This window comes from Oncorhynchus gorbuscha, linkage group LG25, assembly GCF_021184085.1.
Source record: "Oncorhynchus gorbuscha isolate QuinsamMale2020 ecotype Even-year linkage group LG25, OgorEven_v1.0, whole genome shotgun sequence".
In the NCBI taxonomy this organism is placed as follows: domain Eukaryota; kingdom Metazoa; phylum Chordata; class Actinopteri; order Salmoniformes; family Salmonidae; genus Oncorhynchus; species Oncorhynchus gorbuscha.
In genome coordinates, this window is record NC_060197.1 from 45,328,632 (window position 1) to 45,352,396 (window position 23,765).

Sequence of the window (23,765 nt, forward strand, 5' to 3'; positions counted from 1 at the left end):
CCCAGTATTCAAGATATTAAAGGAGGATGAGGAACAGTGGGATGAACGGAGGGAAGAACTGTGGGAGGACAGACAGACACATGGAAAGCTGTCTCCTTGTGGATGGGTCTCCATGTGGGTGCTGTCTCCTTGTGGATGGGTCTCCATGTGGGTGCTGTCTCCTTGTGGATGGGTCTCCATGTGGGTGCTGTCTCCTTGTGGATGGGTCTCCATGTGGGTGCTGTCTCCTTGTGGATGGGTCTCCATGTGGGTGCTGTCTCCTTGTGGATGGGTCTCCATGTGGGTGCTGTCTCCTTGTGGATGGGTCTCCATGTGGGTGCTGTCTCCTTGTGGATGGGTCTCCATGTGGGTGCTGTCTCATTGTGGATGGGTCTCCATGTGGGTGCTGTCTCCTTGTGGATGGGTCTCCATGTGGGTGCTGTCTCCTTGTGGATGGGTCTCCATGTGGGTGCTGTCTCCTTGTGGATGGGTCTCCATGTGGGTGTTGTCTCCTTGTGGATGGGTCTCCATGTGGGTGCTGTCTCCTTGTGGATGGGTCTCCATGTGGGTGCTGTCTCATTGTGGATGGGTCTCCATGTGGGGGCTGTCTCATTGTGGATGGGTCTCCATGTGGGGCTGTCTCATTGTGGATGGGTCTCCATTGGTCTCCATGTGGGTGCTGTCTCCTTGTGGATGGGTCTCCATGTGGGTGCTGTCTCATTGTGGATGGGTCTCCATGTGGGTGCTGTCTCATTGTGGATGGGTCTCCATGTGGGTGCTGTCTCATTGTGGATGGGTCTCCATGTGGGTGCTGTCTCATTGTGGATGGGTCTCCATGTGGGTGCTGTCTCCTTGTGGATGGGTCTCCATGTGGGTGCTGTCTCCTTGTGGATGGGTCTCCATGTGGGTGCTGTCTCCTTGTGGATGGGTCTCCATGTGGGTGCTGTCTCCTTGTGGATGGGTCTCCATGTGGGGCTGTCTCATTGTGGATGGGTCTCCATGTGGGGATGGGTCTCTGTCTGTCTCTTGTGGATGGGTCTCCACTGTCTCCTTGTGGATGGGTCTCCACTGTCTCATTGTGGATGGGTCTCCATGTGGGTGCTGTCGTCTTGTGGATACTGTCTCCTTGTGGATACCGTCTCCTTGTGGATACCGTCTCCTTGTGGATACCGTCTCCTTGTGGATACTGTCTCCTTGTGGATACCGTCTCCTTGTGGATACCGTCTCCTTGTGGATACTGTCTCCTTGTGGATACCGTCTCCTTGTGGATACTGTCTCCTTGTGGATACCGTCTCCTTGTGGATACTGTATCCTTGTGGATACTGTCTCCTTGTGGATACTGTCTCCTTGTGGATACCGTCCCCTTGTGGATACTGTCTCCTTGTGGATACCGTCTCCTTGTGGATACTGTCTCCTTGTGGATACTGTCTCCTTGTGGATACCGTCTCCTTGTACTGTAGATGCTGACTCCGTGTCGATTCTGGTCTATCTGTGGATGCTGTCTCCCGGTGGATGCTGGCATATCTGCCTGTCAGGGAGTCATTGCGTGCCACGCTCACCACTCGGCCGAGTGTAACTGAGGCAATGTACCCCATGAAATATTCACCTAAGTTGTCTTTCCTAAAAATATAAAAAAAGGGGGAGGACGGGAAAGGGGGGGACGGGAAAGGACGGTGGTGCGATGGAGAGTTATCCAAATGCACCGTGTCAGGTCGACTTAGGCTTTCATCCAAGAGGGGCGAAGAGGGGAGCAGCAGGGGGTCCATTAAATGTTCATACATTGTAAGCCCCCCCAATGGCATTTAACTCCACCCTGTTAAGCCCCCCATGGTGTCTAACTCCACCCTGTTAAGCCCCCCATGGTGTTTAACTCCACCCTGTTAAGCTCCCCCATGGTGTTTAACTCCACCCTTTTAAGCACCCCCATGGCGTCTAACTCCACCCTTTTAAGCCCCCCATGGTGTTTAACTCCACCCTTTTAAGCCCCCACCCCCATGGTGCTTAACTCCACCCTTTTATGCACCACCCATGGTGTTTAACTCCACCCTTTTAAGCCCCCCATGGTGTTTAACTCCACCCCTTTAAGCCCCCCATGGTGTTTAACTCCACCCTGTTAAGCTCCCCCATGGTGTTTAACTCCACCCTGTTAAGTCCCCCCATGGCATTTAACTCCACCCTGTTAAGCCCCCCATGGTGTTTAACTGCACCCTTTTAAGCTCCCTCCATGGTGTTTAACTCCACCCTTTAAGCACCCCCCGGCATCTAACTCCACCCTTTTAAGCACCCCCATGGTGTTTAACTGCACCCTTTAAGCCCCCCATGGTGTTTAACTCCAACCTTTTAAGCCCCCATGGTGTTTAACTCCACCCTTTTAAGCACCCCCATGGTGTTTAACTGCACCCTTTTAAGCCCCCCCCATGGTGTTTAACTCCACCCTTTTAAGCCCCCCATGGTGCTTAACTCCACCCTTTTATGCAACCCCCATGGTGTTTAACTCCACCCTTTTAAGCCCCCCATGGCATTTAACTCCACCATTTTAACCTCCCCAATGGCATTTAACTCCACCCTTTTAAGCCCCCCAAGGTGTTTAACTCCACCCCTTTAAGCCTCCCCATGGTGTTTAACTCCACCCTGTTAAGCACCCCCCATTGCATTTAACTCCACCCTTTTAAGCCCCCTGGCATCTAACTCCACCCTTTTAAGCCCCCCATGGCATTTAACTCCACCCTGTTAAGCCCCCCATGGCGTTTAACTCCACCCTTTTAAGCACCCCCCATTGCATTTAACTCCACCCTTTTAAGCCCCCCTGGCATCTAACTCCACCCTTTTAAGCCCCCCATGGCATTTAACTCCACCCTGTTAAGCCCCCCATGGCGTTTAACTCCACCCTTTTAAGCACCCCCATGGTGTTTAACTGCACCCTTTTAAGCCCCCCATGGTGTTTAACTTCAACCTTTTAAGCCCCCCCCCATGGCGTCTAACTCCACCCTTTTAAGCACCCCCATGGTGTTTAACTGCACCCTGTTAAGCCCCCCGGCATCTAACTCCACCCTTTTAAGCACCCCCATGGTGTTTAACTGCACCCTTTAAGCACCCCCATGGTGTTTAACTGCACCCTTTTAAGCCCCCCCATGGTGTTTAACTACAACCTTTTAAGCCCCCCATGGTGTTTAACTCCACCCTTTTAAGCCTCCCCATGGTGCTTAACTCCACCCTTTTATGCAACCCCCATGGCGTTTAACTCCACCATTTTAACCTCCCCCAATGGCATTTAACTCCACCCTTTTAAGCCCCCCAAGGTGTTTAACTCCACCCCTTTAAGCCCCCCCATGGTGTTTAACTCCACCCTTTTAAGCCCCCATGGTGTTTAACTGCACCCTTTTAAGCCCCCCATGGTGTTTAACTGCACCCTTTTAAGCCCCCCATGGTGTTTAACTCCACCCTTTTATGCAACCCCCATGGCATTTAACTCCACCATTTTAACCTCCCCCAATGGCATTTAACTCTACCCTTTTAAGCCCCACCATGGTGTTTAACTCCACCCCTTTAAGCCCCCCATGGTGTTTAACTCCACCCTTTTAAGCACCCCCATGGTGTTTAACTGCACCCTTTTAAGCCCCCCCATGGTGTTTAACTCCACCCTGTTAAGCCCCCCCCCATGGTGTTTAACTCCACCCTGTTATACCCCCCCATGGCGTTTAACTCCACCCTTTTAAGCACCCACCATGGTGTTTAACTCCACCCTGTTAAGGCCCCCATGGTGTTTAACTGCACCCTTTTAAGCCCCCCATGGCGTCTAACTCCACACTTTTAAGCCCACCCCCATGGTGCTTAACTCCACCCTTTTAAGCCCCCCATGGTGTTTAACTCCACCCTGTTAAGCACCCCCCATGGCATTTAACTCCACCCTTTTAAGCCCCCCCCCCGGCATCTAACTCCACCCTTTTAAGCCCCCCCCATGGTGTTTAACTCCACCCCTTTAAGCCCCCCCCCATTGTGTTTAACTCCACCCCTTTAAGCCCCTCCATGGTGTTTAACTCCACCCCTTTAAGCCCCCCATGGTGTTTAACTCCACCCTTTAAGCCCCCCATGGTGTTTAACTACACCCCTTTAAGCCCCCCCCCATGGTGTTTAACTCCACCCTTTTAATCCCCCCATGTCGCTCTGGATAAGAGCGTCTGCTAAATGACTTAAATGTAAATGTAATGGTGTTTAACGCCACCCTTTTAACCCCCCCCCCCATGGCCTCTAACCCCTGCTGTAGACAGACTCTCACCCATCCTGTAGCCCTGTTTCTCCTCCCCCAATTAGTTTCTTCTTTAGTTAACACTTTATTTAATCCTTTAAAGATCGTGTCGCTTAGTCTCACATTCTTCAGAAGTTTTGGCATATACACTTGAGTGTACAAAATATTAGGAACACCTTCCTAATAATTGAGTTGCACCACCACTCCCATTTTGCCCTCAGAACATCATTAATTTGTTTGGGCATGGACTCTACAAGGTGTCGATAGCGTTCCACAGGGACGCTGGCCCATGTTGAATCCAATGCTTTCCACAGAAGTGTCCCAGTTGGCTGGATGTCCTTTTGAGTCATGGACCGTTCTTGATACACTCAGGAAACTGTTTAATGTGAAAAACCCAGCAGCGTTGCAGTACTTGACGCACTCAAACCGGTGTGCCTTGGCACCTACTACCAAAACCTGTTCAAAGGCACTTCAATCTCTTGTCTTGCCCGTTCACCTTCGGAATGGCACACATACACAATCCATGTCTCAATTGTCTCAAGGCTTAACAGTCATTCTTTTAACTCTCTCTCTCCTCTCCTTCATTTACACGGATTGAAGTGACGTCAATGAGGGATCGTAGCTTTCACCTGGATCCACCCGGTCAAGTCTGTCATGAAAAGAGCAGGTGTTCCTAATATTTTTGTACAGTCATTGCAAATAATAACAAAGTTACAGTAGGTGCATGCTATGCATGGTGTACACTCCTCGTACCACATGTATAATACATCAATTCCATTCTGTCATTGGGGAGATTCTCCTCATTTAACAAACCAGTCGTCCAGAGTGTTATCTACAGCTGGTAGCCAGTTAAAAGCCAGTCTTTAAGCTCAGCATATAACAATTAGTTACTATGAAAATCAGATTTTTCTTTTAACTTGATGAATGTGTGAGTTGTAAGAGGTGTGTACTAACGATATCAATGTGTGTGCTGTTCTTTGTAGTTTGTTTGAGTTGCGACATAACCTTACTTGAGGTAGCCTGAGTCCCTAAAGTCACGGACCATGGGCTCCCATTCGCATAAGACTACACATTGCTGAAAGACTAGAGAGGCCATAGGAGAGAGGCAAAATAGTTAGAACTAAGAAACACTACAATTTCTCTGCTCCAAACCATCACAAACTTGGAAGTTTCAAATGAACTTCACTGCCTTTTGAGAGAAAAATGAATATCCCGAATCCAAAAAGATCAGCAAGTTCACACAATGTGGTGTCAAGTGCTCAGTTTAAACAAATACTTTGTCTCCACTCGGGCTGATAGGCAAAGGAGGCCAGATATGTATGGATGTATGCATAATTCAGCCTCCAAAGACAAAGAATGGGAGAGATCCAGGGCAAGAGATAACATGCATGGAACAAGCGGTGGTGGTGGGGGGGGTACAGACACTAAAGTGCCATGATCTCCTATCTTCTCATGATGCAACGAAGCCCGGCCCAACTCATAGTGAAGGCTGGTACAACTGCCGCCCACTCCCCTCAGCCCCCTAATGCCACGCTGTACTGCTTTTGATAAGAGGAACTGGGCCAGCTTATAGTCAAAACAAAAACGGGGATGATGGGGGGGGGGATAGTCATTATGAATGTTTTCTTTTTAAACAGCGAATCGCTGTGGCTGTTGTCGTGGCAGCCGCCGCCGAGTGACAACTACTTATGTAGGGCGACGTGGCCTGGAGTATTGTGGGAAGAAGCCATTAGCTGCCGTCGTGCTAGCTGCTCGAGCACAAGACAATTAGAGAACAGAAACAGGCCCACAGTCCCTTAGTATCCGTGTGAAAAGGTCACTTCTGTCAACATTATTATAATCCCCTGTTTTCCTATCAGGATTGTTGATTCACATGCCTGGGAAGAAGAAGGAAAGGAGACAGAACAGAGAGGCAGTGACAGGAGCGCCGAGGCGGTGGGTCGGTGTGTTAAATATTACATTATCAAACAGTATAAATATATCTGGATGTGATGGGAGTGACTCATCACATTCTCTCGACTCCAGTTTGGAAACACTAAAAAATGTTTTTTACACATTTTTGTTTAAATCAAAAGATCATTGATAAAGAAACATCCCTTTCGAAGGTCCTGTATATAAAACGTTAAGTCGTACTGTATTATGGTTATATAAACACCGCGATAGAACTTCAATAGAAGATAGATTTTTGCCGAACCTCCGTGTGTGTTAAGATAATTACTATATAATTACTATATAATTACTATATAATTACTATATAATTACTATATAATTACTATATTTGCGTGGTTTCTTACGCCACAGCACCAGCTTCCTCTACTTCATAAGACAGACGTATTCATTCAAATCAGCAACAACAACAACAAACACAAATAAAGCATTCATGTTTTCAAAAGCGCCATGAAGAAGAAGACGACGACACCCAATAAACCAGCTTGGGGACAATCTAATCTTGGACGGAATAGATATATTCTTATTTTTAAAGTTATTTGGAAATGACCGGCTCCTTATCAATCCAGGAGGTATTTGTGCAGACTCTCTCAGTGGCTTTAGTGAAGGGACTCAATCACAACGAGACGCGATAGGCCTCGGGTCTCCTCTCCTCTCGCGTTCATCTTTTATCGGTACGGAGGAAATGAAAAGGATATTATCTGGAGCGGCGTACGCTGCACGGCGTCTTGGTTTCGGGAGACGGGCCTCGTCTGCACGAGCCAATTGGGACTATTCTTTGGGGAACTCGCTCGTCACATAAAAACAAGGGCTTGAGATATGCTATGCTAGGAACTGGAAGAATGGGTTTGTCAAGACTGTGTGGTGCTATGGTAACTGTTGGTGTGGACGGGTTAGGTGCTGCGAGTTGGTGTGGACGGGTTAGGTGCTGCGAGTTGGTGTGGGCGGGTTAGGTGCTGCGAGTTGGTGTGGACGGGTTAGGTGCTGCGAGTTGGTGTGGACGGGTTAGGTGCTGCGAGTTGGTGTGGACGGGTTAGGTGCTGCGAGTTGGTGTGGACGGGTTAGGTGCTGAGAGTTGGTGTGGGCGGGTTAGGTGCTGCGAGTTGGTGTGGACGGGTTAGGTGCTGCGAGTTGGTGTGTGTCGGTGAGACCCAGTATAAGCCACTGTGTTAAAGTGAAGCTTTAGCCTCTCCAACCACAAGTGGGCCGAGAACTAACAAACTACCTGGAACAGCAAGATGATGAAGTAGAGAGATCAGAGTGTAACAGGGTATTGATGTACCATGATAATGGAGAGGGAAGAGGTCAGAGTAATAGGGTATTGATGTACCATGATAATGGAGAGGGCAGAGGTCAGAGTAACAGGGTATTGATGTACCATGATAAACCCCTACAACTCATCCAGAACGCCGCAGCCCGTCTGGTGTTCAACCTTCCCAAGTTCTCTCACGTCACCCCGCTCCTCCGCTCTCTCCACTGGCTTCCAGTTGAAGCTCGCATCCGCTACAAGACCATGGTGCTTGCCTACGGAGCTGTGAGGGGAACGGCACCTCAGTACCTCCAGGCTCTGATCAGGCCCTACACCCAAACAAGGGCACTGCGTTCATCCACCTCTGGCCTGCTCGTCTCCCTACCACTGAGGAAGTACAGTTCCCGCTCAGCCCAGTCAAAACTGTTCGCTGCTCTGGCCCCCCAATGGTGGAACAAACTCCCTCACGACGCCAGGACAGCGGAGTCAATCACCACCTTCCGGAGACACCTGAAACCCCACCTCTTTAAGGAATACCTAGGATAGGATAAGTAATCCTTCTCACCCCCCCCCCCTCTTTAAGATTTAGTTGCACTATTGTAAAGTGACTGTTCCGCTGGATGTCATAAGGTGAATGCACCAATTTGTAAGTCGCTCTGGATAAGAGCGTCTGCTAAATGACTTAAATGTAAATGTAATGTAAATGAGAGGGCAGAGGTCAGAGTAATAGGGTATTGATGTATCATGATGATGGAGAGGGCAGAGGTCAGAGTGTAACAGGGTATTGATGTACCATGATGGTGGAGAGGGCAGAGGTCAGAGTGTAACAGGGTATTGATGTACAATGATGATGGAGAGGGTAGAGGTCAGAGTGTAACAGGATATTTATGTATCCTGATGATGGAGAGGGTAGAGGTCAGAGTGTAACAGGGTATTGATGTACCATGATAATGGAGAGGGTAGAGGTCAGAGTGTAACAGGGTATTGATGTACCATGATAATGGAGAGGGTAGAGGTCAGAGTGTAACAGGGTATTGATGTACCATGATGATGGAGAGGGTAGAGAGGTCAGAGTGTAACAGGGTATTGATGTATCATGATGGTGGAGAGGGTAGAGAGGTCAGTGTGTCACTGAGATGAGAGAGAGAGAGAAAGTGGTTGAGCCTACTGTTACACTGTCACCCGTCCTCAGACTGGTCCAGAGTGTCTCCTCAAACCTGGAGAGATCAACCCGGTGGGCCCCTCCTAGCAAAGCCTGGGGACAAAGACACTGATGAGGACAGGGCAAGAAACACATACACACTAAATGAAAACACTCAAGAAAAGTCTATAAACTAAAAGAGACATGAACTAGAACACACATACCAAAATACACTCTCTCACACACAAACATACCTGCTAGCCCTGCAGGTACAGTAGTATAAGATAAATGCATTAATAACTGATAATAAACTGCACACTATCCATCTCAGGAGTCACTCTCCCAAACATACCCAGCACCATAGAGTCACTCTCCCAAACATAACCAACACCCAGCACCATAGAGTCACTCTCCCAAACATACCCACCACTATAGAGTCACTCTCCCAAACATACCCACCACTATAGAGTCACTCTCCCAAACATACCCACCACTATAGAGTCACTCTCCCAAACATACCCACCACCCAGCACCATAGAGTCACTCTCCCAAACATAACCAACACCCAGCACCATAGAGTCACTCTCCCAAACATACCCACCACTATAGAGTCACTCTCCCAAACATACCCACCACCCAGCACCATAGAGTCACTCTCCCAAACATAACCAACACCCAGCACCATAGAGTCACTCTCCCAAACATACCCACCACTATAGAGTCACTCTCCCAAACATAACCCACCACTATAGAGTCACTCTCCCAAACATACCCACCACTATAGAGTCACTCTCCCAAACATAACCACCACCCACCACTATAGAGTCACTCTCCCAAACATAACCACCACTATAGAGTCACTCTCCCAAACATAACCACCACTATAGAGTCACTCTCCCAAACATAACCCACCACTATAGAGTCACTCTCCCAAACATACCCACCACCCACCACTATAGAGTCACTCTCCCACCACCATATCTGGTTATTTATTCCAGTCACTCTCTCATTAAAGCAGCCTTATTATAGCCACACTGCTGAAGTGTACTGCTTGGCTGATTCTACAGAAGTGGTATAAATGACTGTCATACCACCAAAAAACAACATAAAAAACTGTCAAGTCTCCAGAATTGGGCCATTTATTTACATCATGATATGTTGTAATTCAATCAAAGACAACAACAAACATATTGTTAAATTAATATCGTACAAAGTCACTGTTTATACACTTATTACTAACTGAGAGGTGACTGTCCCAAACCCTGACTCCTAAACATTACTGTACATTTGAAAACAAAAACAATTAATGATCAAACAATGTTTAACTATTATTTCAGCGATACATCTTGAGTTGTTCAATTATTATATAGTTCTACACGGAGTACACCAAACATTAGGAACACCTTCCTCATATTGAGTTGCATATTGAGTTGGAGGGATCATAGTTTTCACCTGGTCAGTCTATGTCATGGAAAGACGCAGGTGTTCATAATGTTTTGTATACTCACTGATATAATTATTAGCTTGGTTTATCTCAAAACACCTTTCTCTGGAAAAACACTGCCCCCATTTTTGCCGTCACTACGGAAAACCCTAACATTAAAAGAGTGTAAAACGACTGAGACTTTTAAGCCCCTACAAATATCACCAGTTGATGGGTTTGAACCCCTCCCCTGGTGGCCACATGGTGAGCAGTTTGTGTGAACAAACATTTTAGAGAAAATGAGTGAGCAAGTCGGTAAACTTCATGTGACTGCCGAACATTGAATACATCTATAAATATGTAAAGTTTAGGGACTACATTGAATACATCTATAAATATGTAAAGTAAAGTTTAGGGACTACATTGAATACATCTATAAATATGTAAAGTACAGTTTAGGGACTACATTGAATACATCTATAAATATGTAAAGTAAAGTTTAGGGACTACATTGAATACATCTATAAATATGTAAAGTACAGTTTAGGGACTACATTGAATACATCTATAAATATGTAAAGTAAAGTTTAGGGACTACATTGAATACATCTATAAATATGTAAAGTACAGTTTAGGGACTACAATATATGTTTGCTGGGTTGTACATCTATAGATGGCTAAACAAACTGTTTTGGGATTCATTGAATTAAAATCTAACATATGTCAAAAAAGTTTAGGGACTACAATATATGTTTGCTGGGTTGTAGCTCGGTCCAAATTATAGATGGCTACACATAACTGTCTTTGTGGATTCTTTAATTAAAATCCAACATAAGTCAACAAACCATAGAGATTAAAATTGCAAGTGCCATGGAAAAGAAACAGAGGGCCACCATGTGGGTAGTGGACAAGTAAAAGGAGGATCCAACCCTCCAAGATCCCAACAATGACATCTGGCCAAAAGCACAGATGTCTATAACTGAAACTGTACTATGATCAGAATAATGATAGATGTTGGGTTCTCATCTTTGATCTATACTGTACTATGATCATTTAATAATGATAGATGTTGGGTTATCTCCAAAAAAGATGTCTATAATGCCATACTGTACTATGATCAGCTTTAATAATGATAGATGTTGGCCACCATGATGTCTATAATGGACAAGTGCACACTTCAGGAAAAATGATAGATGTTGGGTGAGATGCATAACCAGATGTCTATAATGATCTATACTGTACTATGATCAGCTTTAATAATGATAGATGTTGGCTTACGTCTGGCCAAAAGCACAGATGTCTATAATGATCTATACTGTACTATGATCAGCTTTAATAATGATAGATGTTGGGTTCCGTCAATTTAATTGATTGCATCGTTTCTAATCCCAGTAAATTGTTGTATTTTTGCATTATTATTTTTATTATCATTATCTCACCACACTTCTTCAATTGTAAGAAACTTGAGTAAACGTGAGTACAGTAGGGGGACAGAATAGTATAACAAGAAAAGTTATTTGTACAAACCAAAGAAAATCCAATTAGAAGGAGATCATTGGCTGATCACTCCCAAGCCATAGGAATCCCCACCCAGTTACAACTTCTAAAATGGTGGAAGCCATCAATGTAAAACTAATTATTTCCATGTAGTCCTGTAAATATCTCTATCATTTACACTTAACACCAAAACGCCTGTTATTTTTCCAAAATAAAGATAAAGTGATAAAACTCAGCAAAAAAAAAAGAAACGTCCCTTTTTTCAGAACCCTGTCTTTCAAAGATAATTCGTAAAAATCCAAATAACTTCACAGATCTTCATTGTAAAGGGTTTAAACACTGTTTCCCATGCTTGTTCAATGAACCATAAACCATTAATGAACATGCACCTGTGGAACGGTCGTTAAGACACTAACAGTTAACAGACGGTAGGCAATTAAGGTCACAGTTTGGACAATTTAGGACACTAAAGAGGCCTTTCTACTGACTCTGAAAAGCACAAAAAGAAAGATGCCCAGGGTCCCTGCTCATCTGCGTGAACGTTCCTTAGGCATGCTGCAAGGAGGCATGAGGACTGCAGATGTGGCCAGGGCAATAAATGTCCGTACTGTGAGACGCCTAAGACAGTGCTACAGGGAGACAGGACAGACAGCTGATCGTCCTCGCAGTGGCAGACCACGTGTAACAACACCTGCACAGGATCGGTACATCCGAACATCACACCTGCGGGACAGATACAGGGTGGCAACAACAACTGTCTGTGTTACACCAGGAACACACAATCCCTCCATCAGTGCTCAGACTGTCCGCAATAGGCTGAGAGAGGCTGAAATGAGGGCTTGTAGGCCTTGTAGAATAATAGTGAAGACATCAAAACTATGAAATAAAACATATGGAATCATGTAGTGCCAAAAAAGTGTTAAACAAATCAAAATATATTTTATATTTAAGGTTCTTCAAAGTAGCCACTCTTTTCCTTGATGACAGCTTTGCACATGCTTGGGATTCTCTCAACTAGCTTCATGAGGTAGGTCACCTGGAATGCATTTCAATTAACAGGTGTGCCTTGTTAAAAGTACAGTGGTGTAATTTCTTTCCTTAATGCGTTTGAACCAATTGGGTGTACACAGAAGATAGCCCTAAAAGACCCAGTCCATAATATGCCATGAACAGCTCAAACAAGCAAAGAGAAACAACAGTCCATCATTACTTATAAGACATCACAAACTTTCAAGAACTTTGAAACTTTCTTCAAGTGCAGTTGCAAAAAACCATCAAGCTCTATGATGAAACTGGAGGGAGGGAGGGAGGGAGGGAAAGAGGGAGGGAGGGAGGGAAAGAGGGAGGGAGGGAGGGAAAGAGGGAGGGAGGGAGGGAGGGAGGGAGGGAGGGAGAGGGAGGGAGGGAGGGAGGGAGGGAGGGAGGGAGGGAGGGAGGGAGGGAGGGAGGGAGGGAGGGAAGGGGAGGGAGGGAGGGAGGGAAAGAGGGAGGGAGGGAGGGAGGGAGGGAGGGAGGGAGGGAAAGAGGGAGGGAGGGTTGATGGGAGACGGAGGTGGTGGGTCTCCCAGTTTAAGTCGTAAATGACACACTATTTTGACTTAAGAATTTAAGGCTTAAGAACACTATGTAGGGCATAGTGTGCCACTTGGGAAGTAGACCTGTGTGTTTATTCATGTGAAATGGAGGCCCCACTGGAAGCCATTTTGGCAGTGCTGTAGCGCAGCAGGCGCTGACCTTTAGATACTATGCACAATTAAGCTAAGCTAATAAACAGAGCTGCCGTGCTCGGACTGGACCGAGACAAAACAGTGGTGCTATCTATATGTGCGGCACCACTGTCAACCTCACAAAGGACAGTGACTGACACCCAGGATGCTTTGTTCTGCAGATGTAGTCTTTAAAAGGGACACTGGGAAAATAGCTTCAGTGATTACTGGGAAATTAGTGGTGAATGTAAACGCTTGGTATTAGGCCCAAGTTTCACTTTTAAAGACCCCCTTTTCCATTTATTGGCCAGATATTTACTTTTAAGACTACTTTTCCATTTATTGGCCAGATATTTACTTTTAAGACTACTTTTCCATTTATTGGCCAGATATTTAGTCTTGCTTAAACAAATAAAACAATAGATGAAACAACCAAACACCCCAGCTGTAGATGGTCTTTGTTTCTTATGCATTGTAGGGAGCATTGTATGATAGATGTTGAAATCCCAGAATTGGCGATAGCCAGGTTGTTACTTATTGTACTAGTCTTCAGATAAGACCGACCACCAATAAAGAGGAAACCATGAATGTGTGAATGGGTAATTTGGACTTTAATACCGATGGAGGCTAGATCAATTATAATAGTTTAGGTAAAGCCACAGTCTTGTCATACATTTGAGTGGTGTATCCCTGGCTTATGCTCTACCAACTGAGCGTGAACTCTTATGTTGTTTGCATGGATTCAATTGTATATCTAATGACGGCCATGTCGCGGCCTTGGCTCGCCGTTTTGGACCACACCAAATGGATATCGGGGGAACTTATTTAAGCTCTCAACCCCAATTCCCTGGGTGTAATTGTATTTCATGATCATTTAGAAATGTATCAAATTAGTAGTGGAATAAAACATGCATAGATATTTGGATTATTCCAAATGGTTCCCTTTGCTCTGGATCACATTTTAAACCAGGTCGAAATGAAGAAAAGGTTTACGTTTCCAACTGGGGCGGCAGGGTAGCCTAGTGGTTAGAGTGTAGAGGCGGCAGGGTAGCCTAGTGGTTAGAGTGTAGAGGCGGCAGGGTAGCCTAGTGGTTAGAGTGTAGAGGCGGCAGGGTAGCCTAGTGGTTAGAGTGTAGAGGCGGCAGGGTAGCCTAGTGGTTAGAGTGTAGAGGCGGCAGGGTAGCCTAGCGGTTAGAGTGTAGAGGCGGCAGGGTAGCCTAGTGGTTAGAGTGTAGAGGCGGCAGGGTAGCCTAGTGGTTAGAGTGTAGTGGCGGCAGGTAGCCTAGTGGTTAGAGTGTAGGGGCGGCAGGTAGCCTAGTGGTTAGAGTGTAGAGGCGGCAGGGTAGCCTAGTGGTTAGAGTGTAGGGGCGGCAGGTAGCCTAGTGGTTAGAGTGTAGAGGCGGCAGGGTAGCCTAGTGGTTAGAGTGTAGAGGCGGAAGGGTAGCCTAGTGGTTAGAGTGTAGAGGCGGCAGGGTAGCCTAGTGGTTAGAGTGTAGAGGCGGCAGGTAGCCTAGTGGTTAGAGTGTAGAGGCGGCAGGTAGCCTAGTGGTTAGAGTGTAGAGGCGGCAGGTAGCCTAGTGGTTAGAGTGTAGAGGCGGCAGGTAGCCTAGTGGTTAGAGTGTAGAGGCGGCAAGGTAGCCTAGTGGTTAGAGTGTAGAGGCGGCAGGGTAGCCTAGTGGTTAGAGTGTAGGGGCGGCAGGTAGCCTAGTGGTTAGAGTGTAGAGGCGGCAGGGTAGCCTAGTGGTTAGAGTGTAGGGGAGGCAGGTAGCCTAGTGGTTAGAGTATAGAGGCGGCAGGGTAGCCTAGTGGTTAGAGTGTAGAGGCGGCAGGGTAGCCTAGTGGTTAGAGTGTAGAGGCGGCAGGGTAGCCTAGTGGTTAGAGTGTAGAGGCGGCAGGGTAGCCTAGTGGTTAGAGTGTAGGGGCGGCAGGGTAGCCTAGTGGTTAGAGTGTAGAGGCGGCAGGGTAGCCTAGTGGTTAGAGTGTAGGGGTGGCAGGGTAGCCTAGTGGTTAGAGTGTAGAGGTGGCAGGTAGCCTAGCGGTTAGAGTGTAGAGGTGGCAGGGTAGCCTAGTAGTTAGAGCGTTGGGCTAGTAAACGGAAGGTTGCAAGTTCAAACCCCCGAGCTGACAAGGTCGTTCTGCCCCTGAACAGACAAGTTAACCCACTTGTTCCTAGGCCGTCGTTGAAAATAAGAATTTGTTCTAAACTGACTTTCCTGGTTAAATAAAGATAAAATAAATCAAAGCGTTTATGTCAAACCCCATTAAATATGTCATTAATGAAAACAACAACAAGTACTGATTCCCTTTTTGTTGACTCCGATATATATATATATATATATGTATGTGTATATATAGATATATAGGAGAAACCATTAACATCATGCTTCTAAATCACATCCTCGTCAAACAGGTATTTCAGTCAGATGTTGTTACTGGTGTTTTGTATTGGCCCACGAATTCTACACTAGACGTAGTCAAATAAACGGGGGGCTAAGCAAGCAGGAGGAGATATATTACCTCAGAGCTATATGGCAATATGAATCCACACACCCACATACAATTGCAGACAAAACTATTCCCAGCTGTGTTTATCTACAATATTGCCACATATACCTGGGGTCGGGAGAATCACCTTTCTTGGTTATGCTTGTCAAAATATCACCTTCCACAGATAAAGTATGAGAAAGAATACGCAGTCAAATATGTATATAGTATTACCATAAACGCAAACACACACTAGTGGGAATATTAAAACAAACACACACACACGCGTGTTATTAATCTGCCACAGGTACAGTATGAGTGTCAGAGGTCCTCCTTATCCCACAGCTTACCTCTCATACCGGAATCAGGGAGAATACCCTGCCGATGTCCCATCTACAGTATTCAGAGAGAATACCCTGCCGATGTCCCATCTCCAGTATTCAGAGAGAATACCCTGCCAATGTCTCATCTCCAGTATTCAGAGAGAATACCCTGCCAATGTCCCATCTCCAGTATTCAGAGAGAATACCCTGCCGATGTCCCATCTCCAGTATTCAGAGAGAATACCCTGCCAATGTCCCATCTACAGTATTCAGAGAGAATACCCTGCCAATGTCCCATCTCCAGTATTCAGAGAGAATACCCTGCCAATGTCCCATCTCCAGTATTCAGAGAGAATACCCTGCCAATGTCCCATCTCCAGTATTCAGAGAGAATACCCTGCCAATGTCCCATCTCCAGTATTCAGAGAGAATACCCTGCCAATGTCTCATCTCCAGTATTCAGAGAGAATACCCTGCCAATGTCCCATCTCCAGTATTCAGAGAGAATACCCTGCCAATGTCCCATCTCCAGTATTCAGAGATAATACCCTGCCAATGTCCCATCTTCAGCATTCAGAGAGAATACCCTGCCAATGTCCCATCTACAGTATTCAGAGAGAATACCCTGCCAATGTCCCATCTCCAGTATTCAGAGATAATACCCTGCCAATGTCCCATCTCCAGTATTCAGAGAGAATACCCTCTCAATGTCCAATCTCCAGTATTCAGAGAGAATACCGCCCCAATGTCCCATCTCCAGTATTCAGAGAGAATACCCTCTTAATGTCCCATCTTCAACATGCTGTTCAAACGGTGAAGCAGTCACAAGTGATCTCTTCACAAACGCTCGATGGGGGGGGGACGGGGGGGGGACACCAACCAAAATAAAAGGGCTCATTGGGAGATTTCCCCGGCTGCCATTCTGATCGTCTTACATGATACGTGTGGTACCAGCCTAAGGGCCGTATTTGAACATCCCTATTGACGTCCCACTTGTGATTACATTCGACTCCATGGGACAGGAATACAGGGGTGTATTTATTAGTGCAAACCGTAGCAAAATCTTTCGCAGTGGAAAATGTTTTGCAACATTAAAACCAGTGTCTATTTGACAAACTCAGGTAAGTTCCCTCCCAGTTTCATCGGGTTTGTTTTAATTTAGTTCCTATTGAATACACCCCAGGGTTCCCCATGTTCAGAACAGACACCCACATTTAATTATTACATTAATAGACTCAATATTACAGACAGGTGTGACATCAGATAAGGATGCATGAATTAACCCTGATAATAAACAGTGGGTCTTCTCTTAAGGTAAACCCCCCCCCCCCCCCCCAAAAAAGCCTGGATCAATGCACGGTTCACATTGGTTTATATTTGCTAGGTACCAAGGCTCGGGACACATTTCATAAAGGCCAAAGGGTCGTCTTATCGTGGAGGTAAATGCCAATGTAATTATTAGTGTCTGGAAATGGTGGGAAGAGAAACACGTCCTGCGGCAGTACACTATATTTAATTAATAAATGTCACCTTGTAGAGGAGAGATGGGAAAGCAAGTGAGAATGCAGAGGGGACTCTTGGACTCCAGCTGGGAGAAGGAACCAGGAGAGAAGACAAGGCCAGGGGGGAGAAGGAACCAGGAGAACACAAGGCCAGGGGGGAGAAGGAACCAGGAGAGAGGACAAGGCCAGGGGGAGAAGGAACCAGGAGAGAAGACAAGGCCATGGGGGAGAAGAAACCAGGAGAACACAAGGCCAGGGGGAGAAGGAACCAGGAGAGAAGACAAGGCCAGGGGGAGAAGGAACCAGGAGAGAAGACAAGGCCAGGGGGAGAAGGAACCAGGAGAGAAGACAAGGCAAGGGGGAGAAGGAACCAGGAGAGAGGACAAGGCAAGGGGGAGAAGGAACCAGGAGAGAGGACAAGGCCAGGGGGAGAAGGAACCAGGAAAGAAGACAAGGCCATGGGGGAGAAGGAACCAGGAGAGAAGACAAGGCAAGGGGGAGAAGGAACCAGGAGAACACAAGGCCAGGGGGAGAAGGAACCAGGAGAGAAGACAAGGCCAGGGGGAGAAGGAACCAGGAGAGAAGACAAGGCCAGGGGGAGAAGGAACCAGGAGAACACAAGGCCAGGGGGAGAAGGAACCAGGAGAGAAGACAAGGCCAGGGGGAGAAGGAACCAGGAGAGAAGACAAGGCAAGGGGGAGAAGGAACCAGGAGAGAAGACAAGGCCAGGGGGAGAAGGAACCAGGAGAGAAGACAAGGCCAGGGGGAGAAGGAACCAGGAGAGAAGACATGGCCAGGGGGAGAAGGAACCAGGAGAGAGGACAAGGCCAGGGGGAGAAGGAACCAGGAGAGAAGACAAGGCCAGGGGGAGAAGGAACCAGGAGAGGAACCAATAATTGAGAACAGAGAACAGAGAACCCAGAGATGGAGACAGGGAGGGAGACAGGGAGGGAGACAAGGAGGGAGGGTTGACGGGGAGGGAGGGAGGGAGACGGGGAGGGAGGGAGACGGGGAGGGAGACAAGGAGGGAGGGAGACGGGGAGGGAGACAGGGAGGGAGGGAGACAGGGAGGGAGACAGGGAGGGAGACAGGGAGGGAGGGAGGGAGACGGGGAGGGAGACAGGGAGGGAGGTAGGGAGGGAGACGGGGAGGGAGACGGGGAGACAGGGAGGGACGTAGGGAGGGAGACGGGGAGGGAGACGGGGAGGGAGACAGGGAGGGAGACGGGGAGGGAGGGAGACGGGGAGGGAGGAAGACGGGGAGGGAGACAGGGAGGGAGGGAGACAGGGAGACAGGGAGGGAGACAGGGAGGGAGACAGGGAGACAGGAAGGGAGACAGGGAGACAGGGAGGGAGGGAGACAGGGAGGGAGACAGGGAGGGAGACAGGGAGGGAGACAGGGAGGGAAGGAGGAGGGAGGGAGGGAGTATGTTTTCCTGACTCAAAGGGCACACAGTGAGAAATGACATGATCCCAAAATTGACATTATGACCTCACGTAACAGGTTGCCCTTTGACCTTTGTTTGTAAATAGAAGCCCAGAGGCTGGGAGCAGTGTGACACATGGCATGGGGACAGATTGCTGGGTGGAGGGAATTTAATTAAAAACATATATTTTTTTAGCCTTTATTTAACTAGGCAAGTCAGTAAAGAACAAATTATTTTTTCAATGACAGCCTAGGAACAGTGGGTTAACTGCCTGGTTCAGGGGCAGAACGACAGAATTTTACCTTGTCGGCTCGGGGATTCGATCTTGCAACAATTCGGTTACTATTCCAACGCTAACCACTAGGCAACCTGCCGCCCAAAATGATTGCAGGGTGGAGGAGGATTGTTTGCAGGGTGGAGGAGGATTGTTTGCAGGGTGGAGGAAATGATTGCAGGGTGGGGGGGAAATGATTGCAGGGTGGAGGAAATTATTGCAGGGTGGAGGAAATTATGATTGCAGGGTGGAGGGAAATGATTGCAGGGTGGAGGAAATGATTGCAGGGTGGGGGGAAATGATTGCAGGGTGGGGGGAATTATTGCAGGGTGGGGGGAAATGATTGCAGGGTGGAGGAAATGATTGCAGGGTGGGGGAGAAATGATTGCAGGGTGGGGGAGAAATGATTGCAGAGTGGAGGAAATGATTGCAGGGTGGAGGGAAATGATTGCAGGGTGGAGGGAAATGATTGCAAGGTGGAGGGAAATGATTGCAAGGTGGAGGAAATTATTGCAGGGTGGAGGAAATTATTGCAAGGTGGAGGAAATTATTGCAGGGTGGAGGTAAATGATTGCAGGGTGGAGGAAATGATTGCAGGGTGGAGGAAATGATTGCAGGGTGGAGGGGAAATGATTGCAGGGTGGAGTGGAAATTATTGCAGGGTGGAGGATAAATGATTGCAGGGTGGAGGATAAATGATTGCAGGGTGGAGGATAAATGATTGCAGGGTGAGGGGAAATGATTGCAGCGTGGAGGAGAAATGATTGCAGGGTGAGGGGAAATGATTGCAGCGTGGAAGGGAAATGATTGCAGGGTGGAGGGGAAATGATTGCAGGGTGGAGGGAAATGATTGCAGGGTGAGGGGAAATTATTGCAGGTGGGGGGTAATGATTGCAGGGTGGAGGGGAAATGATTGCAGGGTGGAGGGGAAATTATTGCAGGGTGGAGGGAAATGCTGACATCTCCCTTGTGATGATTCATTTCAAGAGTACCAATCAAAAGTTTTGACACACGTACTAATTCAAGAGTTTTTCTTTATTTTTACTATTTTCTACATTGTAGAATGACAGTGAAGACATCAACACTATGAAATAACACGTGAAATCATGTAGTAACCAACAAAGTGTTAACCAAATCAAAATATATGTAGCCATCCTTCGCCTTGATTACAGCTTTGCACACTCTTGGCATTCTCTCAACCAGCTTCATGAGGTCGTCACCTGGAATGCATTTCAATTAAAAGGTGTGCCTTGTTAAAAGTAAATTCATGAAGGTCAGTCAATCCGGAAAATTTCAATAACTTTAAGAGTTTCTTCTAGTGCAGTCGCCAAAACAATCAAGCGCTATGATGAAATTGGCTCTCATGAGGACTGCCACAGGAAAGGAAGACCCAGAGTTACCTCTGCTGCAGAGGATAAGTTCATTAGAGTTACCGGCCTCAGAAATTGCAGCCCAAATAAATGCTTCACAGAGTTCAAGAAAAATACACATCTCAGCATCAACTGTTCAGAGGAGACTGCATGAATCAGGCATTCATGGTCAAATTGCTGCAAAGACACCACTACTAAAGGACACCAATAAGAAGAAGAGACTTGCTTTAGCCAAGAAACACGAGCAATAGACATTAGACCAGCGAAAATCTGTCCCTTGGTCTGATGACTCCAAATTTGAGGAGGTATAATGGTGTTAGGGTGTATTACTGGTGACACTGTCTGTGAATTATTTAGAATACAAGGCACACATAACCAGCATGGCTACCACAGCCTTCTGCAGCGATATGCCATCCTATCTGGTTTGCGCTTAGTGGGACTATCATTTGTTTTTCAACAAGACAATTACCCAAAACACACCTTCAGACTGTGTAAGGGCTATTTGACCAAGAAGGAGAGTGATGGAGTGCTGCATCAGATGACCTGGCCTCCACAATCACCTGACCTCAACCCAAATGAGATGGTTTGGGATGAGTTGAACCGCAGAGTGAAGGAAAAGCAGCCAACAAGTGCTCAGCATATGTCGGAACTCCTTCAAGACTGTTGGAAAAGCATTCCTCATGAAGATGGTTGTGAGAATGCCAAGAGTGTGCAAAACTGTCATCAAGGTGGCTACTTTGAAGAATCGCAAATATAACATTTATTTTGATTTGTTAAACACTTTTTTGTTTACTACATGATTCCACATGTGTGTTATTTCATAGTGTTGATGTCTTCACTATTATTTTACAATGTAGAAAATAGTACAAATAAATAAAAACCATTGAATGAGTAGGTGTCCCCAAACTTTATATCACACTGTATATCAATGTCCAACACAACCAGTACAGGTCCAACGCAATTCAACTGGGCATTCCTGCACCGCCCTCCTAACCACAAACAATGAGAGGGCCTTTACTTACTGAAGCACACATACTGAAATGAAATGAACTTAAAGGAAAATGTAGATCTCCCTTCCTTCTGACATCAATGCTGTCCCCAAAAATATGGCTCTTGTTTTGCAATGGCGTGGGGTCAGCCCGTTCTGTCTCTTTGCTTTGTTCGCTGTCAGGAAGTCTGCATGCAACATGGCGGCTTGTCACAGAGGAAGCAATCTCCCGTGACACCCATCCTCACCCCCCACCCCTTTTCCTTCCCCTCCCCGGCGTGCATGCTTCAGACAGGGCTAAACCTGGGGGGCCCCTTGGCCCCTGTGCCATTTCTGTCATTGAATCACCGGCTGACTCTTACCTGGGAAACCCTATCATTGTTTCCCTATGTGTCAGAGAGAAAACTGGAGGAAAACGCTGGAAGAAATAAAGAGGAAATAGATCCAAGGTCCCAGACAGCGAACAAAAGACAAGCTCTAAATGTTCCTTACATAACTGTTCTTTTCTGCTGTGTGAGTCTTCTGAGGACGACACTCCTCGGGCAAGACGGAATACGCAATTGTTGCCGAAAAACAATGGCCTTGGGATTTCTGAGGTGTCTCGCTGTGATGTAGCGCAACCAGATGCTTTCTCGCCAATCAACGAAACAGCTACACCTCCACCATCCTCAACTTTCTTCCTCTGAGGAGCCTCCACTGACCATGACCAATCCTGAACCTTCCTCTACTGACCACCACTAATCCTGAACCTTCCTCCTCTGACCACCACTAATCCTGAACCTTCCTCCACTGACCACCACCAATCCTGAACCTTCCTCCACTGACCACCACCAATCCTGAACCTTCCTCCTCTGAGCCTCCACTGACCACGACCAATCCTGAACCTTCCTCCACTGACAACCACCAATCCTGAACCTTCCTCCTCTGACCACCACCAATCCTGAACCTTCCTCCTCTGACCACCACCAATCCTGAACCTTCCTCCTCTGAGCCTCCACCAATCCTGAACCTTCCTCCTCTGACCACCACCAATCCTGAACCTCCCTCCTCTGAGCCTCCTCTGAGCCTCCACCAATCCTGAACCTCCCTCCTCTGAGCCTCCTCTGACCACCACCAATCCTGAACCTTCCTCCTCTGACCACCACCAATCCTGAACCTCCCTCCTCTGAGCCTCCTCTGACCACCACCAATCCTGAACCTCCCTCCTCTGAGCCTCCTCTGACCACCAACAATCCTGAACCTCCCTCCTCTGAGCCTCCTCTGACCACCAACAATCCTGAACCTCCCTCCTCTGAGCCTCCTCTGACCACCACCAATCCTGAACCTCCCTCCTCTGAGCCTCCTCTGACCACCAACAATCCTGAACCTCCCTCCTCTGAGCCTCCTCTGACCACCACCAATCCTGAACCTCCCTCCTCTGAGCCTCCTCTGACCACCAACAATCCTGAACCTCCCTCCTCTGAGCCTCCTCTGACCACCACCAATCCTGAACCTTCCTCCACTGACCACCAACAATCCTGAACCTCCCTCCTCTGACCACCACCAATCCTGAACCTTCCTCCTCTGACCTCCACCAATCCTGAACCTCCCTCCTCTGAGGAGCCTCCACTGACCTGTTTTTCTTTCACTTACCTCACTAATAGAGGACTGAAAAGGTACTGAAGTACCGGTGTACCAAGCCTTACCTCACTAATAGAGGACTGAAAAGGTACTGAAGTACCGGTGTACCAAGCCTTACTCACTAATAGGGGGCGGTTTGTGGAATTACAAACACACAAACAAAAGTCATGAACGTGAACCCCGGTGCTGTTATGGAACATAGTGACAGAATACACTGTGATCTCCCCCATAACCAATTACATTTTGAGGAGTGTGCAAACGCCTCGATTCAGGAGCTTTCCGGAAAATCTTGAGCTCGACAGAATTCTGAGGAAAAGCCATCTGCGTCTGGCTCTTATCCCTGGCTCTCCCGAGCTTGGCTGTACCTGAGCCAGCAAATGTCAGTCGGATAAAAAGCGAGCTTGACAGACAGTCAGACACAGGAGTTTTGTCATCCGCTGTGTCATCCCTCAGCAGCGAGCCGAATTGGACAGCTTTCAAATGGTAGAAAAGCCAAGAGATGAGAGAGAAACATTATTTTGGCGAACATAACATTTTCGTCAAAACTCCTACAAGCCAAAATAGCAAGGGCCTTGACAGTGGCTGTGTTC

The 23,765-nt window shown here is 47.2% G+C and overlaps 1 protein-coding gene across 2 annotated transcripts in view; it reads right to left on the bottom strand.

Moving 5' to 3' along the window:
* LOC124014322 (glucosidase 2 subunit beta-like) overlaps nucleotides 1-23,765 on the bottom strand; it is a 254,158-nt gene that overhangs the window by 176,151 nt on the left and 54,242 nt on the right. For both annotated transcript variants that reach the window (XM_046329175.1, XM_046329174.1), the window contains exon 9: nucleotides 8,590-8,676. In XM_046329175.1, the coding sequence (XP_046185131.1) occupies nucleotides 8,590-8,676 (87 nt within the window). The remainder of the gene's footprint in view (nucleotides 1-8,589; nucleotides 8,677-23,765) is intronic.